The sequence below is a fragment of the Mus pahari genome, chromosome 16 (assembly GCF_900095145.1).
Source record: "Mus pahari chromosome 16, PAHARI_EIJ_v1.1, whole genome shotgun sequence".
NCBI classification, from domain to species: Eukaryota; Metazoa; Chordata; class Mammalia; order Rodentia; family Muridae; genus Mus; species Mus pahari.
The window spans coordinates 20828117-20848480 of record NC_034605.1 but is presented as its reverse complement, the minus strand read 5'-3'; the positions used below and the strand labels follow the sequence as shown (position 1 = coordinate 20848480).

Here is a 20364-nt window from a genome sequence, read left to right as displayed (position 1 = left end):
CTGGGATTAAAGGCATGTGCCACCACGCCCAGCTTATTTTACTATATTTTTTTAAAAAAGAATAAATGAATAAATTAATGAAAATTTGACCACTAGCATAAAGGTTAACAGCTAAGCTTTCCCTTATACTTGCTGGGAGAGGAAAAATCAGTTTCTTCCATTAGAGGGGCATTGGATATTTCAATCACTCTAGGATAGGCTTCATGTTTGGGAGTAGTAGACTAACATATAATTAGACTCCACAGATCTCTTTATATGGTTTTATTTGGTTACAGTTTTGTTTTCATTTCGTTTTGGATGTGGTTTTATTGGTTTGGGAGTTTTGTGTGTGTGTGTGTGTGTGTGTGTGTGTGTGTGTGTGTGTGTGTGTGTGTGTGTTGTGTTATTGAACTGTTTTTTTGACTCTTAGTTGAGGAAGAACTTAAAGTTGGGTGGATATAGAAGGGGAGAGGAACTGGTAGAACTTGGGAGAGGGAAAGAAAAGGATTAAAATGTATTTGAATTTGAAAATTGTTTTTAAAAATGAAAACTACTATAAAAATTTAAAAAGATTCTAAGTTACTATGTGTGTGTGTGTGTGGGGGGGCTGTCTTACTGCCTCTTGTTTATGCTGACTAAAGCATGTGTCTATTTCAGTTGGATCCATTGAAGCATGTTTGCACTAACTTAGGTACTTTATGAGATGTACACAATTTTCATTTCAAATTAAAACAAAAACCATGTGTTTTACCCCTTCTAGTGTGTTTTGATCAATCTGCATTCAGTGTGATTTTTGGCAACTCCACCCACCCATACCCTTTTCTCCCTATTGTCCTGATGATTGAACCCAGGGTCTCCTGCATGCTAGGTAAATATTTTACCAGTGAGCTTCTGCCTCCTATCACCATAATGTAACATTGTTCAATGTTAACACTGGAAACATTGGTTGTTTTTTTGCCAATTAGGCATCTTTAAGTAGATGTTTGGTAGTAACACAGAAGTTGACATGATTTTAAGTGACTTGATATTCTTCATTCTTAGAGAATTAACAAATCAAATACAAACATTTCCAAACCTACAGTCACTACTAATTAATCATACATCATTTAGAGAAATTGTTATTATTTACATTTACACAATAGAGTACGACTAAGCTGATAAAAATGATGAAATCATGAAGTTCTTAGGCAAATGGATGGAACTAGAAAATATCATCCTGAGTGAGGTAACCCAATCACAAAAGAACACACATGGTATGCACTCACTGATAAGTAGATATTAGCCCAGAAGTTTGGAATACCCAAGATACAATTCACAAACCACATGAAGCTCAAGAACAAGGAAGACCACGGTGTGGATACTTCAGCTTTCTTAGAAGGGGGATCAGAATATCCATGGGAGGAGGAACAGAGACAATATTTGAACGGGAAACTGAAGGAAAGGCCATCCAGTGACTGTCCTACCTGGGGATCCATCCCATATAGAGTTACCCAACCCAGACAGTATTGTGGATGCCAGCAAGTGCCTGCTGACAGGAGCCTGATATATCTGTCTGCTGAGAGGCTCTGCCAGTGCCTGACAAATACAGAGGTAAATGCACACAGCCTTCCATTGGACTGAGCACAGTGTCTCCAATGGGGAGCTAGAGAAAGGACCCAAGGAGCTGGAGGGGTTTGCAACTCCATAGGAGGAACAACAATATGAACCAACCAGTAACCCCAGAGCTCCCAGGGACTAAACAACCAACCAGAGAGTACACATGGAGGGACCCATAGCTCCAGGTGCATATGTAGCAGAGGATGTCCTTGTGGGACATAAGTGAGAGGAGAGGCCATTGGTCTTGTGAAGGGCCCCAGTTTAGGGGAATGCCAAGATAGGGAAGCTGGATTGGGTGGGTTAGTGAGCACGGGGAGGGGTATGGGATGGGGGGGGTTCGGAGGGGAAATGAGATAAAATTTGAAATGTAAATAAAGAACACACCTAATAAAATATTTTATATTTAAATAAAGCAAGTTTTAAAATGCCTAGTTTTTTTCTCTTTGCTAAATAAACTGACCCATGAAATAGAATTTGGATCATTTTATTGTCTGTCAGTTTTAAAGTGAGATGGCTAGGACTAGAGAGATGGCTCAGTAGAAATGAGCAGTGTTTACTCTTATAGAGAGCCCTAGGTTTATGTCCTATCACCTACATAACAGCTCAAAACTCTGTTACTCCAGTCCAGAGGGTTCAATAACACACTTTGGCCTCTGTGGGTACCTGGCACACAGATATTACACAGAGATACATGGAGGCAAAACATACCTACATGTTTAATAAAATAATATTTTTAATAAGATGAGATGACTAAGCTATAGTGTGGTTAAAGCTTGCTTCGGTCACATAAAATAACAGCTTTTAGAGCTGATACAAGCTGAATTTAGTGTCTCTGACTCCTGACTGAAGTTCCCAACTCTAAGAACTGTTATCAGGGGTTTTCAACGAAGTCTCATTTTCCTTTTGATGTTATTATTGTTTCTCAGTATATCACCCTTGTAGACATATCTGAACTCCCAAGTGCTCTGATGAATACTGGTTGAATAATTCTAATCTTCCTGATGTATTCTATATCCAGTAAGAAAGGACATGGCCGACTATCTCAGATAACAGACCATTGTATAGAAAAAGACTTGATTAAATGCATTTGGCAACACACTTCCAAAATAAACTTATGAATCCAGTTGAACAAAAGTTTTATGTAACTTTCCTTAACAGTATATGTTCCTACAAATTATATTTAAAAATTGCCCAATGGAAAGCCATTACTTTTAGTTTACTTGCAGTTTTTAAAAATGTTACTAAGAATGCAGTTGCCAGGTTCCACTTAGTCACATTTTTATAGTCCAGTCATTAAACTGCTGGGGAAAAAAAAGTATCTTAAATGGAAACATTGACATAGGGCTCATTACCCTGGCTCCAATGCACTGCTATTGTAAAGCAACCATCTTCTAGTTCATTTTCTTAAGATGCTATTGAAAAGGCACTGGAAAATTAATGTAACAGTGGAGAACTTGATTCTGTGCATAAAATTTTAAACACTCCAAAATAGTGAATGTTTACAACATTAATGAGTTTATTTGGAATTAAAGTTTATCATGAACTTTATGATATTTAAAGCCTTTTACAATTGGCAGTATATTATTTCTGCTCTGTTTTTGAGTTTTTCTTTTTCATTCGTTTGACGAAATACTTGTTAAGTGTCTCTGTTCAGGCTAACAACATTACGTACAATCATTGTCAATAAGAAAGCATCAAGTTTTAGGATCTTAAAGGGATGAATGGCACTCATCTTTGTAAATGAACTTTTGGTACTTAAATTTTAAAGTGTGTTCTCCATGGTTAGATAGTACTTAAGAGTAGAGATGGTTGAGTCTAGGATCTGCTGTTCCTGGTATCATCGTTGTTATTGTCATCGTCATCTTCATCATCTTCTTATTATCATCTCTTTATCATCATTGTCAATCATTGCCATCACCATGGTCGATGATTATTGTTGGCATGTACATTTCCCAAAAAGAAGTGAAGCAGTGGGGAACTGACTCAATTGAGATGGGCCAGGAGTACTGAAATATGTTCCATCCAGAGAGGTTGGTTTTTTTTTTTTTTTTTTTTTTTTTTTTTTTTTTGTACATTTCTGAATTGTGTGTGTGTCAAAAGTTGTAAAACTGGAAGGATTTCAGTAGTTATTTGAAAACTTCTGCCAAATTTTAAGTTGTTTTCAGGTAATGGGTAGTCAGCTTGAGTCTTTTTTACCCTATAACTCTGGAAAAGTGGAAAAGTTGTATTTCTACATGCTTCAGTTTATATGCCTACCCAATGGAGATAATGATAGGATCAAGCTGATAAGATGTTCCTGACACTTAGAAGCATTATTGCATAATATGGATTCAATAGGTCTTGTGACTCTTTTAAACAGTGAATAGATGCATGTTATGCTGTTCCAGGGCAGAATGTCAGAACAGGCTTGCAAGCTTGGCTTCTCATCCTAGTTTCTTATTTAGAGGTTGTTCAGCAAAGTTAATGTACTCCCTAAGGACTTTTATTATGAGGAAAGTGGGGTAATTATACATACCCTGTAGGCTTTTTGAAAGAAAGAGATTATGTATGTAAATGATCAAGCATGGAGTCAGACCTGATAGTAGGTGGTTAGTGAATATGAGTCATAATTATCTGCAAAAACAAACAAACAAAATCCCTCAGTAATAATTAGATCGAGTGCTCAAGGGCCCTTGTCATTACATAATAGCATGGCTTTGTTCAGTAAAATAAAGAAAAAGTCAGTGTTCTACAGAGTCTCACATAGTTAACTCCCAGCCAAAAGAAATACATTACAGAGTAAGTAGTTGTAAATGTTGTGTTCTATTTATACATGAGGAAGGTGTTGTGAACCGCAGAGCCATGTTTAAATGAGGGCTTTCTTGTTTCTTACCTTGTAAAATATCTGCAGTTAATCATTATTATTATTATTATTTTATTATTATTATTATTATTATTATTTGATACAGGATATTGCTATGTAGCCCAGGCAGGCCTCAAACTTGCAGCAGTCCTCCTGCCTCAGCCTTCTGAGTGCTGGGATTGCTGACACATGCTATCATGCCACTTTGAAATTGCATAAATGTCTTTAAGCAAATGTGGACATGTATGAAATAGTCCTGAACCTTTGGGAGTAAAATGAGAAAGATCTCTTGGCTTGATCATATCTTTCTTTTTACTCTCCCCCCCCCAAACAATTCTCCTCTCAAGATTTCATACTTGACCTTGAAATCACAGAGATTTCCAGCTGAAAGGGACTAGTCTAATACTCCAAGTTAATACCCAGGGAAACTGAGACCTGATGAGTTAAGTGATTTCTCCCAAGGCCATATAATAAATTAGTGGCAGAATCTTAGCTTCTTGTTTTGAAGTTCAGAATGTTTAGGAAAAAGAAATAAAAATTGGATCCAGGCAAAACAGAAACATGTAGCTTAGGAGAGGTGGTATTGTGTTCTATAAAGTGACCTATAGCATAGGGCTGATTTGACGACACCTGAGGTGGAGATTGGCTCTTATGAAATTATCAGGACAAGGCCATAAGCTCCAGAAAGAATATTATATTATTAGATATGCTCAGATATTACTATTAAGAAATGTTAGGTGGATCCAGAGAGGCAAGCAGAATGTGTTTCCCAGACTCACAGCAGGAAAGATCCTGACTTCTGGGAAGGTGCTGCCAGCAGATATGTCAGAAAGCTGCATCCCTCTTGGATGGTCCATTTCCTGAGTACAGTAAATGTGTACTGATCCAGAGATCATGTGATTGTGCTGATAAACATGTGATTCATAAGTTGAATTTAGCAGTGTGTCTGTCACACACCATAAGCACTTAACTAATAGCTATTCATGCGATTCCAGCTGATCGGCCTCTTTACAGTAAAGGATCTGTTAAGGGGAGATGAACCCTTCTTCAGAAAGGACCCAGAAGATTTACTAAGTTTTCAGAGTTTTATCTAAATCCCCTACTATTTAGAATGAGGAGGAAAGTAATAAGTGTCTTATTCGGGCATGGATGTAGAGAGGAGATAAGAATCTCAGAAGAAAAACAATGTATTACATGCAGTTAAGTAAGTAGTGTGCGTGCATGTGTGTTGTGCATGCCTATGTTTTGCATATATGTGTGTGCATGCATGTGTGAGGATATGTGTAGTGCTGGGATCAAACCCAGGTGTATCTTAGCAACTATCACCACTGAGCTACACTGTAGCCCTAAAATTTTGATTGACAGGCTATGTAGAGAAGTTTCTAAGGACATAAACTATTTCATTCATATATATATATATATCTTTCTCTCCTTATCATACTTGATTAACAGGATTTTATAATCACAAAAAAAGCCTTTCTGGATAATCAGGTCTCTATTTTAAAAAGCTGAGCTACAGGGATATCCTTAAGTGAACTAATAAGCACTTTTCTTTGGCATTTATTCAAACCCTTTCTTTAGGGAATCATATACAATGACAAACAGATTGTCTCCATGAGAGGATAATATTAAATATGCAGTAGAATAGATGAGTTAATTTGTAAAATTAATATGCGAGAAAATGAAGACTCATATCCTACAGAGCCTTCTGATTGTCAACATGGTTGTTGCCCCTGGACAGTTCGGAAAGAAGACACAAGACACAGACCTTAGATTGTTCTGTGGTGCTTCTTTGAGAAAAGTTAATTGTTGTGCTTTTAAAAGGAATTGCTGGCTGAACTAATTTGAGAACTATCATTTAAAAAAAGTGTAGGCCTCTTTGGAGATTGAAAACTCACTAATCTTTTCGATTTATTTATTTTTCCTGAGAAAGGATGTAGCCTTGGCAGTTCTGGAACTCACTCTATAGATTAGGCTGGCCTCGAACTCAGAAATCTGCCTGCATTTGCCTCCCAATTGTTACAATCAAGATGTGTGTCACCACTGCCCTGCTAATCCTTTTGATTTGAAGAAATCAGTTAAAAAGGGCTGTTGAACTTGATTTTTCAAACCTTTTTGAGCAAAGAGAAGGTATATATGTAGTGTCTGTGGATTTGTATGTCTGAATGGAGGAGTTACTCAAAAAGAGACAATTCTTTTTACTTGTTATGCATGTGTTTCATAGAACTTGTTTGGGAAATGTCAGTTAACAAGCTAGTACAAAACGATTTCCAAGTAGGTATAAATATAGGGACCTCTCAAGAGCCAGGCTCTTTGCTAGGAGACAGACCTCAGCACCATGAGCCATTGATTCATCTTTCTTTGTTCATTGCTTCTTCCAAAACGACTATGCGTTAGAACTGTAGGAGGAACTTAGCCAAGCAGACCCAGCTGCAGTGTTGGCATATGTGCCACTGATACTTCCTCTCTGAGTCAACCTAAACTCTGCCAGCACAGCTAGAGACCGCTGGTGCTGGACAAGGCAATGAGGCTAGCCATTGAGAAAAAAATATCGTATCTGGCTACTTGAGACCCAATGAGATGCCTGGAGAGAGGGATGGGGTATAAAGGTTTACGCCGTTCCTGTAACAAACAAGTTTGCTTTTCCACTTGCCAAACTCCTGGAGTCTGTGTTGTTGACTCTGCACCTTCTTACCCCCACCCCCAAGGGTCTTGGTCAGAGTTGCAAGCAATAAGGACCTTGGTGACTAAGATCAAGGTGCCGTCAGAAATGAGGTGGCTGCTTCATCCCTGTCCCCGCCTCTGCTCTTTTGTCATGGATTTATTTTTGCTGAGAATCTCTGACTTGCTTACTTAGCTTCTACCTTAATACGATCATCTCAGCCACCTCCTGAGGTGAACTTTGATCTGATGCAATTGATTGACTCCTGACTTGCAAACCAGTTGACTGGCATTGGGATGGTAGCTTTACATAGTTGAACACTGTATAGAGATCTTGCTACAAGGAGTCTCAATAGAAATATTTATTAAACATATCTTGTACTATTGAGGTGAAAAGCTGTATTTTGGGAGACAGGCAATGGTGAATTATTCTTAACTCATTCTGTTACTATATATAAAAATTTCTCAGTGATTTTCACAATTACTCATAGGGGAGGAATCTCAGACAAACTAAAATATAGCTATTTCACAAACAGCCAGTTAAACTCTAAAATAACCAAAATATCTTTGCTACCCTTGGACATTTTAGATAATGTGGTATATTCATATGGTGAGAGGGGCAGAACATCGAAGACCAGATGTGTCCTCTTAAGTAGCTAAAGAGAATAAGAACACTATTTTTTTTAACTGATGTAACAGAAGAACTTAAATTTTTTTCATGTTGTTTTAGAAGGTTTCTACGGACTTTGATTTTGCATGACTTTGGGAGACACGACTTCCTAATTCATCATTTTTGTTACATGTCTTGCAGAATACAATCAGGGCTCAGCCATGGTGTATATGCCTGTAGGAATCCAACTCTTGGGTATAACCAATGTTGGAGACATGGGTACACACAGAATAACGTTCAGATTACATCCTTTTAAATGATTGTCTCACAGGCTAGGAATGTTTTGAGGTCTTTAATCCTCTGTCAACTTGGAATGGTTGTCTTGTATTGTTAGAAGTCTGGGTCTGTTTTTCTTCTGGTTGCATATAGAGGGATCTGTGAATGTTTGATCAGCCGATTTGGGCTTGACTCATAGTTTTGAGGGACTTGAGAAAGGAAGTAATTAAACTGTGCTGAACTCATGGGTTATTTTGCCCCATGAATTTAACAGGGAGAGATTTCTTTAGTTACCTAGCCCTGGAGTGCTCCGTCCACTACGTATGGAGGTCTTCCATTTCTTAGAGTAGCAATTTACTTTCCTGATATTCACCTTAAGCTGATGTGTGCTAGCTTGTCTGAGAGAAGTCCCCAGTTTTGCCCATCCAGGACAAGGATATGTGAGTTTATATCTGGATCTGTTCCATTCATCCGTATGCTTGTTTCTGTGGCAATACCATGCTGTTTTTGTTACTTTGACTTTTAAATATAATTTGAAACCATATGCTGTGATACTGCCAGCATGGTTCTTTTTGTTCAGAGTTGTTTCAGCTTCCATATGAGTTTTACAAGTTTTTTTTTTACTATTTCCGTAAAGAATGACACTGGAATTTTGATGGGTATGTCAACTGTTTTTGGTAGGATTGGCTATTTCTTACAATATTCATTCTGCTGAACTGTGAGCATAGGTGGTCTTTCAATCCATTAATGTTTGCTTCTTTTATTTTCTTGGTGTTTTAAAATTTAGCCCATGGATAATATTTCACGAAGGAATAGGTCTTCAAAAAGTTCAAGGGATCTTGAGGTAAATCAGTGGCAAAAAGCATGAACACCATACACAATGCCATGGGGTTCATCTATAGTGTAGAAAAAAAGAGTCCAAACCTTGGAGGATGGTGAATCTCGCACTGTCCTGCAATACACTTCCCACCTTTCATCTGTTTGCTCGATTGCTTTTTAATTTTGCTTTTAAATTTTATTTATTTATTCAATGTTCCTCTCTCTCTCTCTCTCTCTCTCTCTCTCTCTCTCTCTCTCTGTGTGTGTGTGTGTGTGTGTGTGTGTGTGTGTGTGTGATGTGCACATGCTGACATGCTTGTGTGTACCGCAGAGTATGTATGGAAATAAAATAATTTGTGGGAGTCAGTTCTTTCCTTTTGCATGTGTTCTGAGGATCAAACTCAGATAATCAGAATCTAATGGCAAACAGCTTTACTCACTGAGATATGTCACCAGCCCTATTCTATTACTTTCTAGACATGTCTGTACATTTTTCAGATGGAGTTTTCTAGAAGCCTTTAAAAAAAAAAACAAAACATAGAATTGACTTGCTTTCAATATATTTGAACATAGAGGCTTCTCTCATGCAGCAATCCTGACCAGTTTCTCTTTCTCCTCACTCACCCCAGCTCTCTTCATCTGCCCTTCTACTCCAGATTCACTCCCTGTCTTTTTTCCCTTTAGAAAGGAGCAGGTTCCAAGAGACGACATCCAAACTCAACAAACAAGATATATCAAGACAAGGCAAAGCCCTCACACTGAGGCTGAACAATGCAACTCAATAGAAGAAAAAGAGTTCCAAGAGCAGGAACAAGAGTCAGAGACATACTCATTCCCACAATTAGAAGTCTCACAAAAACACCAAGGAAACAGCTTATAACATATACACAGAGGGCCAGGTGCAAACTCATGCAGGCCCTACGCATGACACTTCAGTTTCTGTGAGCCCCTGTGAGCCCTGTTAGTTGATTCTACAGGTACCCTCCATTCCCTCTGACTCCTACTGTCCTTCCCTCCCCCTTCCTCATGGTTCCCCTAACTCCAAGGGGAAGGACCAGATGGAATCCTTCCATTTAGAATCCCTCTCCACATAATGTCTAGCTGTGGGTATCTGCACCCACACCCATCTCCTATCAGAGGAAGCCTTTTTGGTGATAACTGGACCAGGCAAAGATCTATGAGTGTAGCAGAATATCATTAGGAATTATTTCTTTTGGCTACTATTTAAAGACTACATTTCACCTGTTTCCACAGTCCACCGGGTTCCCCCCCCCAAAAAAAATACTTATTCTCCACTGTCACACATTTCCCCTGTGGACTTAGGTTCCAGGTTTATGGCCAGGAGTTTATTTTATATTTGGATGGGAAGTACATTTTACTTTCAGGCTCATGTCCAGTTACTTGGTAAAAACTATCTGTAGTGTGTTCTAGAAAAGCTATAGAAGCTGATGTTATAGACTCACACATTAAACTTTGGCCTTGGAAAAATATAGTAAAAATACCTCAGTAAAGAAATGGAAACTGTCAGTGTCTAGTCAGGACATCTGGAACTATAAGGAGAACATAGCCACCATCTGTCTTTAACTAAGCTGCATCTTCAAACTTAAGTGATCATCTTTGGGCAAGGAAGTTGGCCGTGGTAGTTCTTTTTGGTACATTGATCTTCTTAGAGGGTCCTGATTCTTTATCTTTGAATTCCAGAGATTTGCTCATCTACCCTGTTTTCTGCTTCCAAATTTTACAATCAAGTCTTTTGTATATTGTTTAGTATTTTATTTTAAAAGAAAATTAATAATTACATTTTCTTTTAAGAATTAAATATGAATAGTATATTTACATCATTTCTATTCTAGCCCTTCTCTCCTTCCAACCACTCCTCCTCTTCCCCCATTTCCTCTCAAATTCATGATGTCTTCCTCTTTATTTATTGTTACATATATGGATATCCCATGTATATATATTCATATATAAATATAGCTTGCTGAGTCCATTTAGTGTTGTGCTCATGTGTATTTGTTTAGGGTGGACTTGGAAAAACCTGCAGCTTGTCCTTAGAGAAGACAGATTCTCCCTCTTTAAGCAGCCATTAATTGCAGTAGTTCTTCATCCAGGAGTAGATTAGAGCCCTGTAAGATTTCCCTCTTTTATGTTGTCATGTTATCTGTTGCCACCATTGTGCTGGTCATGTTTGAGAAACCATGTTGTTGAGATTTCTTGAATTCAGCCTCCCTATCATATCTAGAAGACAATGTCTTACAGTAGTTTTATTGGTCCTCTGGCTCTTATTGTACTGACATGCCTCCTCTGTGATGTTCCGTAAGGTGTAGAAGTTACATTATGGATGTATCAATTAGGGATTGGTATGCTGCAGTCAATTGTTCTCACCATTTTGACCAGTTGTGGATTTTTGTAATTACATTTGCTACAGTACTTCAGGTGTGACAGCTATTTATCTGTTGTCATAGTGGTACATATTTAGAATGCACTTAGAAATTGTCCTGGTGTATTAAAGTGGTGGCAGTAGGTTGTTCCCTAATGCCAATGACCTCATCAGCTATAAGTAGATGGCTAGGTTTACATCACTAGGCATGAATCTTTTCCTATTGAGCATCTTCGGATTCTTGAGGACTAGTCCTTGGAGATGAAATTTTTAGTTTCTCTCCCACTTGATTCCTTCAGAGCCTTGACAAAGGTGTCATGTCTTCAGCAATAGGGACTAAACTTCAATTTCTGGGAAGCAAACAAGGACCTGGCAGTAATCTATATTATTTTGTTGATCCCCTGCACTCCCCTGTCCAATGAGCCTAAGGATATCTTTCATTCTCAGCACTGAGGTATTTAATATTTCTTCAGTTTCTGTGTTTGTAATCACATAATGGTGCTGATGTAACAAAAATAGTACTATTGGTTGTCCAAATACTGATGCAACAACAGTTGGCTAGCATGTGGGACATGATATTGCTCTCATCTGTTGTTCACAAACCTACATGCACTAACGATCAATCTCCTTGCTTCATAATCTCTTTTGTGAGTGCTTGGCTTTTGCTTTTCCTATATTCTCTGTTTGTTGTTTTTGTTTGTCTAGGCTAAATTATATATTCTTGCCAAACCATTTTACCCCCTGTGATCACAATTCCTTATGTAAAATCTGGAGCAATGCTCTGAGTCTATAGCTGGGCCCCTATAGTTACCATATCTCTTATAGGCTAATCTACAACTAAATAGGGATTTCACATACTATTCTGGCAGGTTTTGAACCTATTCCTTTCCACACCCTCATACTATATCCCAATCACTACTTTCCATAATTGTGCTTATTCAAATTGCCCTGGGATGAAATTGAGCTGCCATCTTGTCCTGCACAGGTCTAGCATTGTTTTTGTTTTTCCTCCTGATTCTTGCTTTTGTGTTTTTTTGTGTGTTTTTTTTTTTTTTTACTAATAAATGTGGAGTTAATTTATGCTTGCAAATGTTGCCAATCAATTCCAAAAATTTCTTTAAGATATCCTTATTCTAAATCTTGAATCTTTAGCTGCTGGTAGTAAAATGCCGCAACTGCTTGAATAAATTTCTGCTCTGTAAACCCTTCCCGTGAGTCTCAGGTCAGTGTAGGCTTCTTGTCCCCTGTGATATTTTCCGATATGGCATGTATGGTGTCAAGCCATGAGTGTCATATTTTTTTTGGATAGAGACGGAAGTTAAGAAGAGATTGTTACTGCCCGGGAATTCTCACATTGGAGGGTTCAGGAGAAATCAAGCACTCTGCGTCATCTTGTTGTGCATTTTCCATTAGAAGTGGGCGCTGTTGATAAACATTCCAAGTAATCTAGATTGTGGCTCACGCCAACACAGGACCATCAGAAGTCATTTCTAGCCCAGGACTCAGGAAAAAAAAATTTGACTCATTATTTTCTGCTGCTGCTCTTTTTTTTATTTTTGTTTTTGTTTTTTTGAAGAAAAACAGACTTTTTTCTCACCAAGTGCTAGAAGGAAAATGACATTCCTTTATAACTTGTGAAGGACACAAATGACGGAAGGCCTTTCCCCATGTTCTTCCTTGTGAGTTCCTCTATTGGTGGTGCCAAAAGCCAAGTGATTGAAAATCTTAGATAGGTTAAAAGAGTCTCAAAAATATCTCTAAACATTCAAACTTCCCGTGGTTTTGGTGAATTCTAGCCAGAAATCCTCATATAACATTGCTTTCAAGGGCACTACAGAATTATGTAATTCAAGAAAGGGCTTGCATTCCGCAACGAGTTTTCAAAAAGTGTTATTCCACATGAAAAATGTGTACTCACTGCCAAAATGGTAGTAGGGAAGCTCGAGAGACTGGGACTCACTTGCTATTCTCTGTGTTGTTCCATTCCTTCGATGACACTGTTCTTGATCTGCAAGCAGTCCATGCCTTGTTGCCATCTGGCAGCTGGCTCCAGCACCATAAGGTGCACCGAACTGTTAGCAGTAGGAAATAGTGTTCTGTATTGGTCACGATGTGCCAGCACAGACCCAGAAGTCAGTTTGCCTGATGGTACAGAAAGCGTTATAAAGGCAGTGAAGACTATAAAGACTTCATAGACTGTCTTTCCTGTGGATGATGAGGGGCATTTGCAGTGGTTCCCTTTTGTGGAAGAAAATGTTGTTAAATGTAAGTAGCCCCAGGAAGGCTTAGCATGTGTGTTATTTTATTTTATTTTTTTTGAAGTTGATAACCCTAGCAATTGCACATGGTAGAGACAGAATTATAGATATCCAGACAGGGCAGTTTACAAAGACAGTACAGGAAGACATAGCTCTACTCCCCCTTTTCCCTTGAGTATATTCAGTTGATGAGGTGTGTCTCCAGTCCATCTGTGTTGTTATCATTGACGAGATTACCAACTAAGACACCACTGGAAGCCCAATAATCATAATTTCTGGGAAGGACTGAAAACTTCCATGTACAACATATATTCTAGAATGAATCTGCTTGCTACCCACATCCCAGAATCTACTCCAAAGCCTCAGATGTGGTCACCTGTTGCTTCTGAAACTTCTCTAACTACTCTGAACTCACAAGTTCTCTTACTCGAGAAGGCTGCCTGGATGGTTGGGACACCTAATACCTCAAATTGCCGACGCTGTAGATCACCTTATATTTTCTATTTCAGAATCTTGCCATCTTTGATGAAACACTCTTGATAGAAGGAAGAGTTTCTTTCTTCAGGAAGGGTTGATTCTGGTGTCCTGTGAGGAAAAGCTTGGCTCTGACCTTGTTCTTGGGAAACGGTAGATTCTTGCCCTTCCTGCCTGTTTCCCCATCAATTTATACAGAAACAGGAGTTGCCTTTTTCCTGGAATGTGAATTCCTTGAAAGAACCCTTCAGTCACAGATGTTTGCGGCTAAGCTAGGTGATGAAAGGCCCAGTGTACAATGTATTGTGTGTTGTTGTGGAATCTGGTGAACGTGCAATCAATCAAGTGAATTACAAGGGGTTGTTTGCAGAGCCGGTGAGGGCTGGTGTTAGGGTACAAGGGATTTGAATGAACTCGGAATTCTTGGTGTGTTCGTATGATAGTAATTACTTGGTAGAGTGGCCCAATCATGCCGCTGCCTGATATGAGCAGCTGCTTTATTCAGTGTATATTGTAGTTCTCTAGTTATAACCTGAAACAGATCCCCTTCTACAGTTGCTGAATGTGGGTCTTCTATTTCGAGTGTTTATTGTGCCCTATTCTTCTACCTCATATCATGACTGTTCAGGATGGGCTCGTCCTTGACTTGCCTCCTGCACCTAGCCTGCTTCATTCCTCTTGTTTTCTTTACCACCTTTTTCCTGAGGATCAAGGTTTATGCTTCATTGCTCAATCATATTTTTGGTAATTCTCTAAGTTTCCTACACTTTGTTTTTTCTTTTTCCCATATCTGTCTGGGAAATCCGAAACATAATACATGCAAGTATGTGTTTATTCTAAGGCTAGGTTACTAAAATGTAGAGGAAGGTGCTTGATACTAAGGTCTGGTTCCCTAGTTGGTTCTTGATTTGGTCAATAAAGGAGGCTGAGAGCCATTTGCTGGGTCGAAGGGATAGGTGGGACTTCTGGGTCCCAGGAGGAAAAGTAGATGCATGGGCAGAGAAGGGCTTTTTTTTTAGCCAGTTTTTGGAGTCAGAAGCATGCAGCTATCATGTAAGATCTTGGGGAAGCTAGAGCCAGTGGCCTCCATCAAGGGTGGATGCTCAAGGAGGTTGAGGAGGGAGGTGACGTAGCAGATACAGGCTAGCTGATAATTTTAGGGGAGGAGAATCTGTGCCCAACAATTGTGCTAGTAGGCAAATTCTAAAGTAATAAAGCTGTCTGAGTGTTTTTCATCTGTGGAGCAAAGGAGGCTATAGAGAAGCTGGGTGGGTGATAGCAGCTTAGTGGAGCTAAGCCAGAGGAACAAAAGGAAGCTGGGAGGGGCCACAGCAAGGGCAGCAGCAGCAGCAGTCATGGGCAAAGGCAATAGAGTGTTTTTATTTTTGTATTTATTTTTATTTTTACTTTTATTTTTTTTAAGTTACATGCAACACTGTGACTTGACAAGGAAGCACTTATCTGGTATCTCAAGAGCTCCAATTTCACATGTGTTTCTTTCAGTGCTCTGCTCTCTCATTGTGTGTAACAAACTGGAATTCTCTCTCATCTTGCCTCATGTTCCCCTAAACAAGCTCCAAATCACTCCTATTGCATTAGAAGGTAGGAGCATCAGGGAGCCTGTTTGGTGGGTGCCTCTCATCCAACCCACAGGGAAGCATGCCTACATCCATGTCTGTGCCAGATTTGCTGAGGCGGTTTGCATATGTTTACCCCATATCTCTCAGTGCTATTTCATGCTTGAATCCATGCTGCATTCTTGAGTGCTGTTTCATCCTTGAATCCATGCTGCATTCTTGAGTGCTGTTTCATCCTTGAATCCATTCTGCATTCTTGAGTGCTGTTTCATCCTTGAATCCATGCTGCATTCTTGAGCCATTAGAGAAGTTCTTTCTGAGACTATAAAACATCACCCCTGAGGAATTTGTTGGTCCTTACCCTACTCTACTTCTTGCTAAATAGTTTCATCTATGTGATTTATTCAGTTATACATTATAAGCAAATGACTGCCAAGATTTTATCTATAGTTCAGATTATAATCTGGTTCCTACTTGTGAAATTTGCTCTGGGAAATCTCACAAGGGTCTCATAAATATTAATGTCACCTGTGGCTTCTTCCTTTTGGTTAGTCTGCCACTTACAACCACCACACCCTGTCTACTATCAACCCCATTAGCTTTCCCCTCTTTATTAACCCCATTTCCTTCTGTCTCTACTCACACAGCCCTTAGTCTATGACTACACTTTCCCTGTCATGATCATCACAACAGCCTCTTACTCAGCTTCCTCAGTTTAGATCTTATCCTCTAGCAGTGCTTATACTGCAGAAAGAGAAGTCTTTCTGAAATGCAGGTATGATCAGTCAAGTCCTTTTAGTGACTCCCCATTAGCTTGATGGTACCTAATGTACTTCCTGTGGCCTTCAACTTCCTCTCTTTCCTCTTCTGCAGCCTCACTGATGATTCTCTTTCTCTCTTCTTGTGGTTCATTGCTTCTCCCCATGATAGGCCCATGTGCACATGCCATTCTGTCTTCCATTATCAACCTACTGCTCCCAACTCTATTCAATGCATACATAGACATTTTTAGTTCTCCACGTACAGAGCACTTTTCTAAGGGACATTTTCTGCCTTCTCTTTCTTCGACCCAAACAACATTGGGAGTATGTTTTGTAAGATTTCATTTTGACCTGTATGTTCCATTCTAGACTCTGTCACTGTCTGCCATTATTTTTATCAATGATTGGTGGATGTGAGCTACTTTATTACAATGTAAGTCCTTTGTGATGGATCATTTGTTATGTTATTTTTTTACCCATCATGCCCAGTGAAACATATAGTGGATTATGTCAGTAAGCATTTATTAGATGGGTGAATGAATGCACCTTAACAAACTTAATCATTATAAAAAATTTAAAGGTAAGTGCTAATCATTTATATTTTATAGAAGTTAAAGCAAAGCCTTCAGAATTATGTAACATGCATGATATTGCACATGTTAAGTAAAATAGACTTAGCATTTAATTATCTAGTTTAATATATTGGTTTGTGGAGATAAGAATAGATCTTTGTAAAAATAATTATTAATAAATCCCTGCAGTGGGTTTGCTACCCACCCCAAATGGTTTATGCTTCCAAATTAAACACACACACACACACACACACACCCTTTATATTTTAATATGTCTTAAACAGCACCATACCTGGGCCACTTCCACTGCTCTTAGAATTTATCTCCCACCAATAATTTCGAGTTACTACTTACTAATTCTTATGTTCTATCTTGGTTGCTGGGGGCTCACTTGCTCTCCCGATTGCTTCACAAGGTGGCTGTGTCTGTCTTGAACTCTTCTTTGGCAAGGTGTCTCCCCACTCTCCCAGCACTCTCTCCCTCCTCCTGGGCCCCAGCTGGGAAATCCTAAAATCCTACCTCTGTCTGTCCTCTGCAGCTATTGGCTGTTGACATCTTTATTTACCAATCAGAACCAACTGGGACAGGTTTCCAGAAGCAATGTATAGGCACTCTCATTTAAGCAATTTTTTTGGGAAACATAATTAGCATTCATAATACAAGTAGCTACAGATTTTAAAGAATTTAATTGTATTGGGCATTTTGTTATAGTTTTACTGTAAATTAAATTTAAAAATTTATATCAGTTATATTAATGCTTACTTTAAAAATAAGAGAATAAAATAAAAATGCCCTACAGTTTGAACAAACTGAGAAGGTTTAATTAAACTTTGAGTATATATTTTGGTTATTAAAGTGATGACATTTCATTATTCTTGGAAGCAGTATTAACATTAAAAAGACTATTAATATAATAAAATATTAATTATATAAAGGTGTATATGAGAGAAGAAAGAGTTCTGTGAGCATGTCTTTGGGGTATAGTATTGTAGGTAATTCATTTATTCCTGTCATATTCTCTTCCTGCTCAGTTTTCTGTGGTGCTAATTCATTTTTTAGAAATGTTCTTTTTAAGATATATTTATTTCATGAACAGTTTGAACTGTTAGTAGGGAATAGTTATTATGATAACTAATATTTTACCTCCGTCTTATAATTTGTGTTCTAATCATGTTATGTTCTGTTGGCTCAAAGGCTGCTGAATTCCCACTTTCTTATAAGTGATCATAAAGTTCCTATAATTTCTTAAAATTTCTCTTATATTGGTTATGTTTCATTACATAGTGGAGGTTGAAGGAAATAAAAAGCCATTCTTCATTCATTAAAAAGGAAGTTTATTAATATGGAATGACATCCCACCCAAACTTATTGAACAGATCACTGATCCAAATTTTGAAAAGGATTCATTGTATTATGCTTGACAGTAAATGGTTACCTCACTTCCCATTTGCCACCTCAGCTAAAAAGAAATACATAACAGAGATTTGGTATACCTTCATAGTTAGCCATGGTTCACTAAAAAACCTGATCTCAAAATCCTTTGCAGCTGACCCACAGGTCAGTTCAGACTCCCTTCTTGCCATTTGAGAAACACCAGTAATTATCCTTATCAAAGTCAACTGAAGTAAAAAGAAAAAAGATTGATGCTGGTGGGTGATGAAAATACTGCAAAGAGGGCACATGGACAATGAGCAAGGCAGAGAGACGGGAGATGAAGAACAACAAAAATAGGAGGTAAGGCAGGGACCTGAGAAAGTGGCAGTATCAGTTGGATATAGTGATAGGGTAACACAGTGGCAAAGGATTGGCAATATTGTGTGAACAAGAATAGGTAGGGTTCATTTTTATGCCTGTTAGAAATGGAGGGAAGGAAGCAAAGTTCATGTTGTGTTGTGTGGTGTGGTGTTTATGATATTTTCAGTGGAGGCAGAAGAAATAGATTAGTGGAAGAGAAGAAGAGACTAAAATGACTGCAAAGGATGTGCTCCAAGGTAGCACAGAGATCATCAGGGAGGAGGCAAAGGTTGCCAGATTAGAGGGATGCAGTCCCCTTCAGGAGTGCCCAGTGAAGGAAAAGCAGGTGAGGTTGCAGAGCAAAGCTTACCTACGAAGAAAGAAACTCAAGGAGCTTGTTGAGAAAGAGCTGATTGGGCAACTGGAGAACAGAGCTTGCTTCTCCAACTACACTAAGGTCACATGTGTGGAAGAGTCACCATACATGCTGTCTGCAAGCACAATATGGCATTGTTAATAGTGTCAGGGTCATTTATTCTTCTTAATTTTTGTAAATAATTGTACTATTTCCTGTACTAAGTTCTACAAGGAAAAAAAAAACCAAGAAAACACAAAACTTTGAAATGTCAAAATTTATTCCTCAGTACAATGAATGAAGGATTTTGTATTATGAAGCATAAGCCTAGCATTTCCTTAAATTTTTGTCACACTTTTGCAATACTTTAGAAATTATTGGAAGAGGTGGGAAGCAGCTTGAAAGTCTTTAAAAAATGCAGTTCTGAGAGAAAAGTTATGTATTGGTTTACTATTGACTTGATGAATAGCATCCTTGAAACATTTGAAGCATTCAAATTGAACCTTTTTTCCTGGTCTTGCCATGTACAGACATACACTGACATATCTATTTGTTGTTTCATTTTAAGGCTTTTAAAACCAAGGACGGCTATCTTGTGATTGGAGCAGGAAATAACCAACAGTTTGCTGTCGTATGCAAGGTAATCCATAATTACCAGAATGGGGGAGATGGCAGGTTCTGCTGTTCATTTTGTACAAACTGAGGGAAAGTTCAATTTTGCGTGACAGTATTGCTCACTCGCAGCTAGTTGAGTGCCCATGTTTGCACCTGAAATTACACCACTTGATGCTCACAACTGGTGAGACATAGGTCTGGTAAACACTGTCCTTTATTTCTTTCCTTCCTTTTCTTTTGTTTATTTTTTAATAAGTATTTTCTTCATTTATATTTCAAATGCTATCCCGAAAGTCCCCTATACCCTCTCCTCATCCTGCTCCCCTACCCACCCACTCCCACTTCTTGGCCCTGGCATTCCCCTGTGCTGGGTCATATAAAGTTTACAAGACCAAGGGACCTCTCTTCCCAATGATGGCTAACTAGGCCATCTTCTGCTACATATGCAACTAGAGACACGAGCTCTTGGGATACTGGTTAGTTCATATTGTTGTTCCACCTTTAGGGTTGCAGACCCCTTCAGCTCCTTGGGTACTTTCTCTAGCTCCTCCATTGGGGGCCCTATGTTCCATCCAATACCTGACTGTGAGCATCCACTTCTATGTTTGCCAGGCACTGGCATAGCCTCATATGAGACAGCTATATCAGGGTCCTTTCAGCAAAATCTTGCTGGCATATGCAATAGTGTCTGTGTTTGGTGGCTGATTATAGGCTAGATCCCCGGGTAGGACAGTCTCTGTATGGTCCATCCTTTCGTGTCAGCTCCAAACTTTGTCTCTGTAACTCCTTCCATGGGTATTTTGTTCTCAATTCTAAGAAGGGGAGAAGTATCCACACTTTGGTCTTCTTTCTTGA

At 38.7% G+C, this 20364-nt stretch overlaps 1 protein-coding gene across 2 annotated transcripts in view; it reads left to right on the top strand.

Annotated features, from left to right (window-relative positions):
• Sugct (succinyl-CoA:glutarate-CoA transferase) overlaps nucleotides 1-20364 on the top strand; it is a 728955-nt gene that overhangs the window by 284396 nt on the left and 424195 nt on the right. For both annotated transcript variants that reach the window (XM_021215549.1, XM_029547521.1), the window contains one exon: nucleotides 19463-19534. In XM_021215549.1, coding sequence (XP_021071208.1) covers nucleotides 19463-19534 — 72 coding nt within the window. The remainder of the gene's footprint in view (nucleotides 1-19462; nucleotides 19535-20364) is intronic.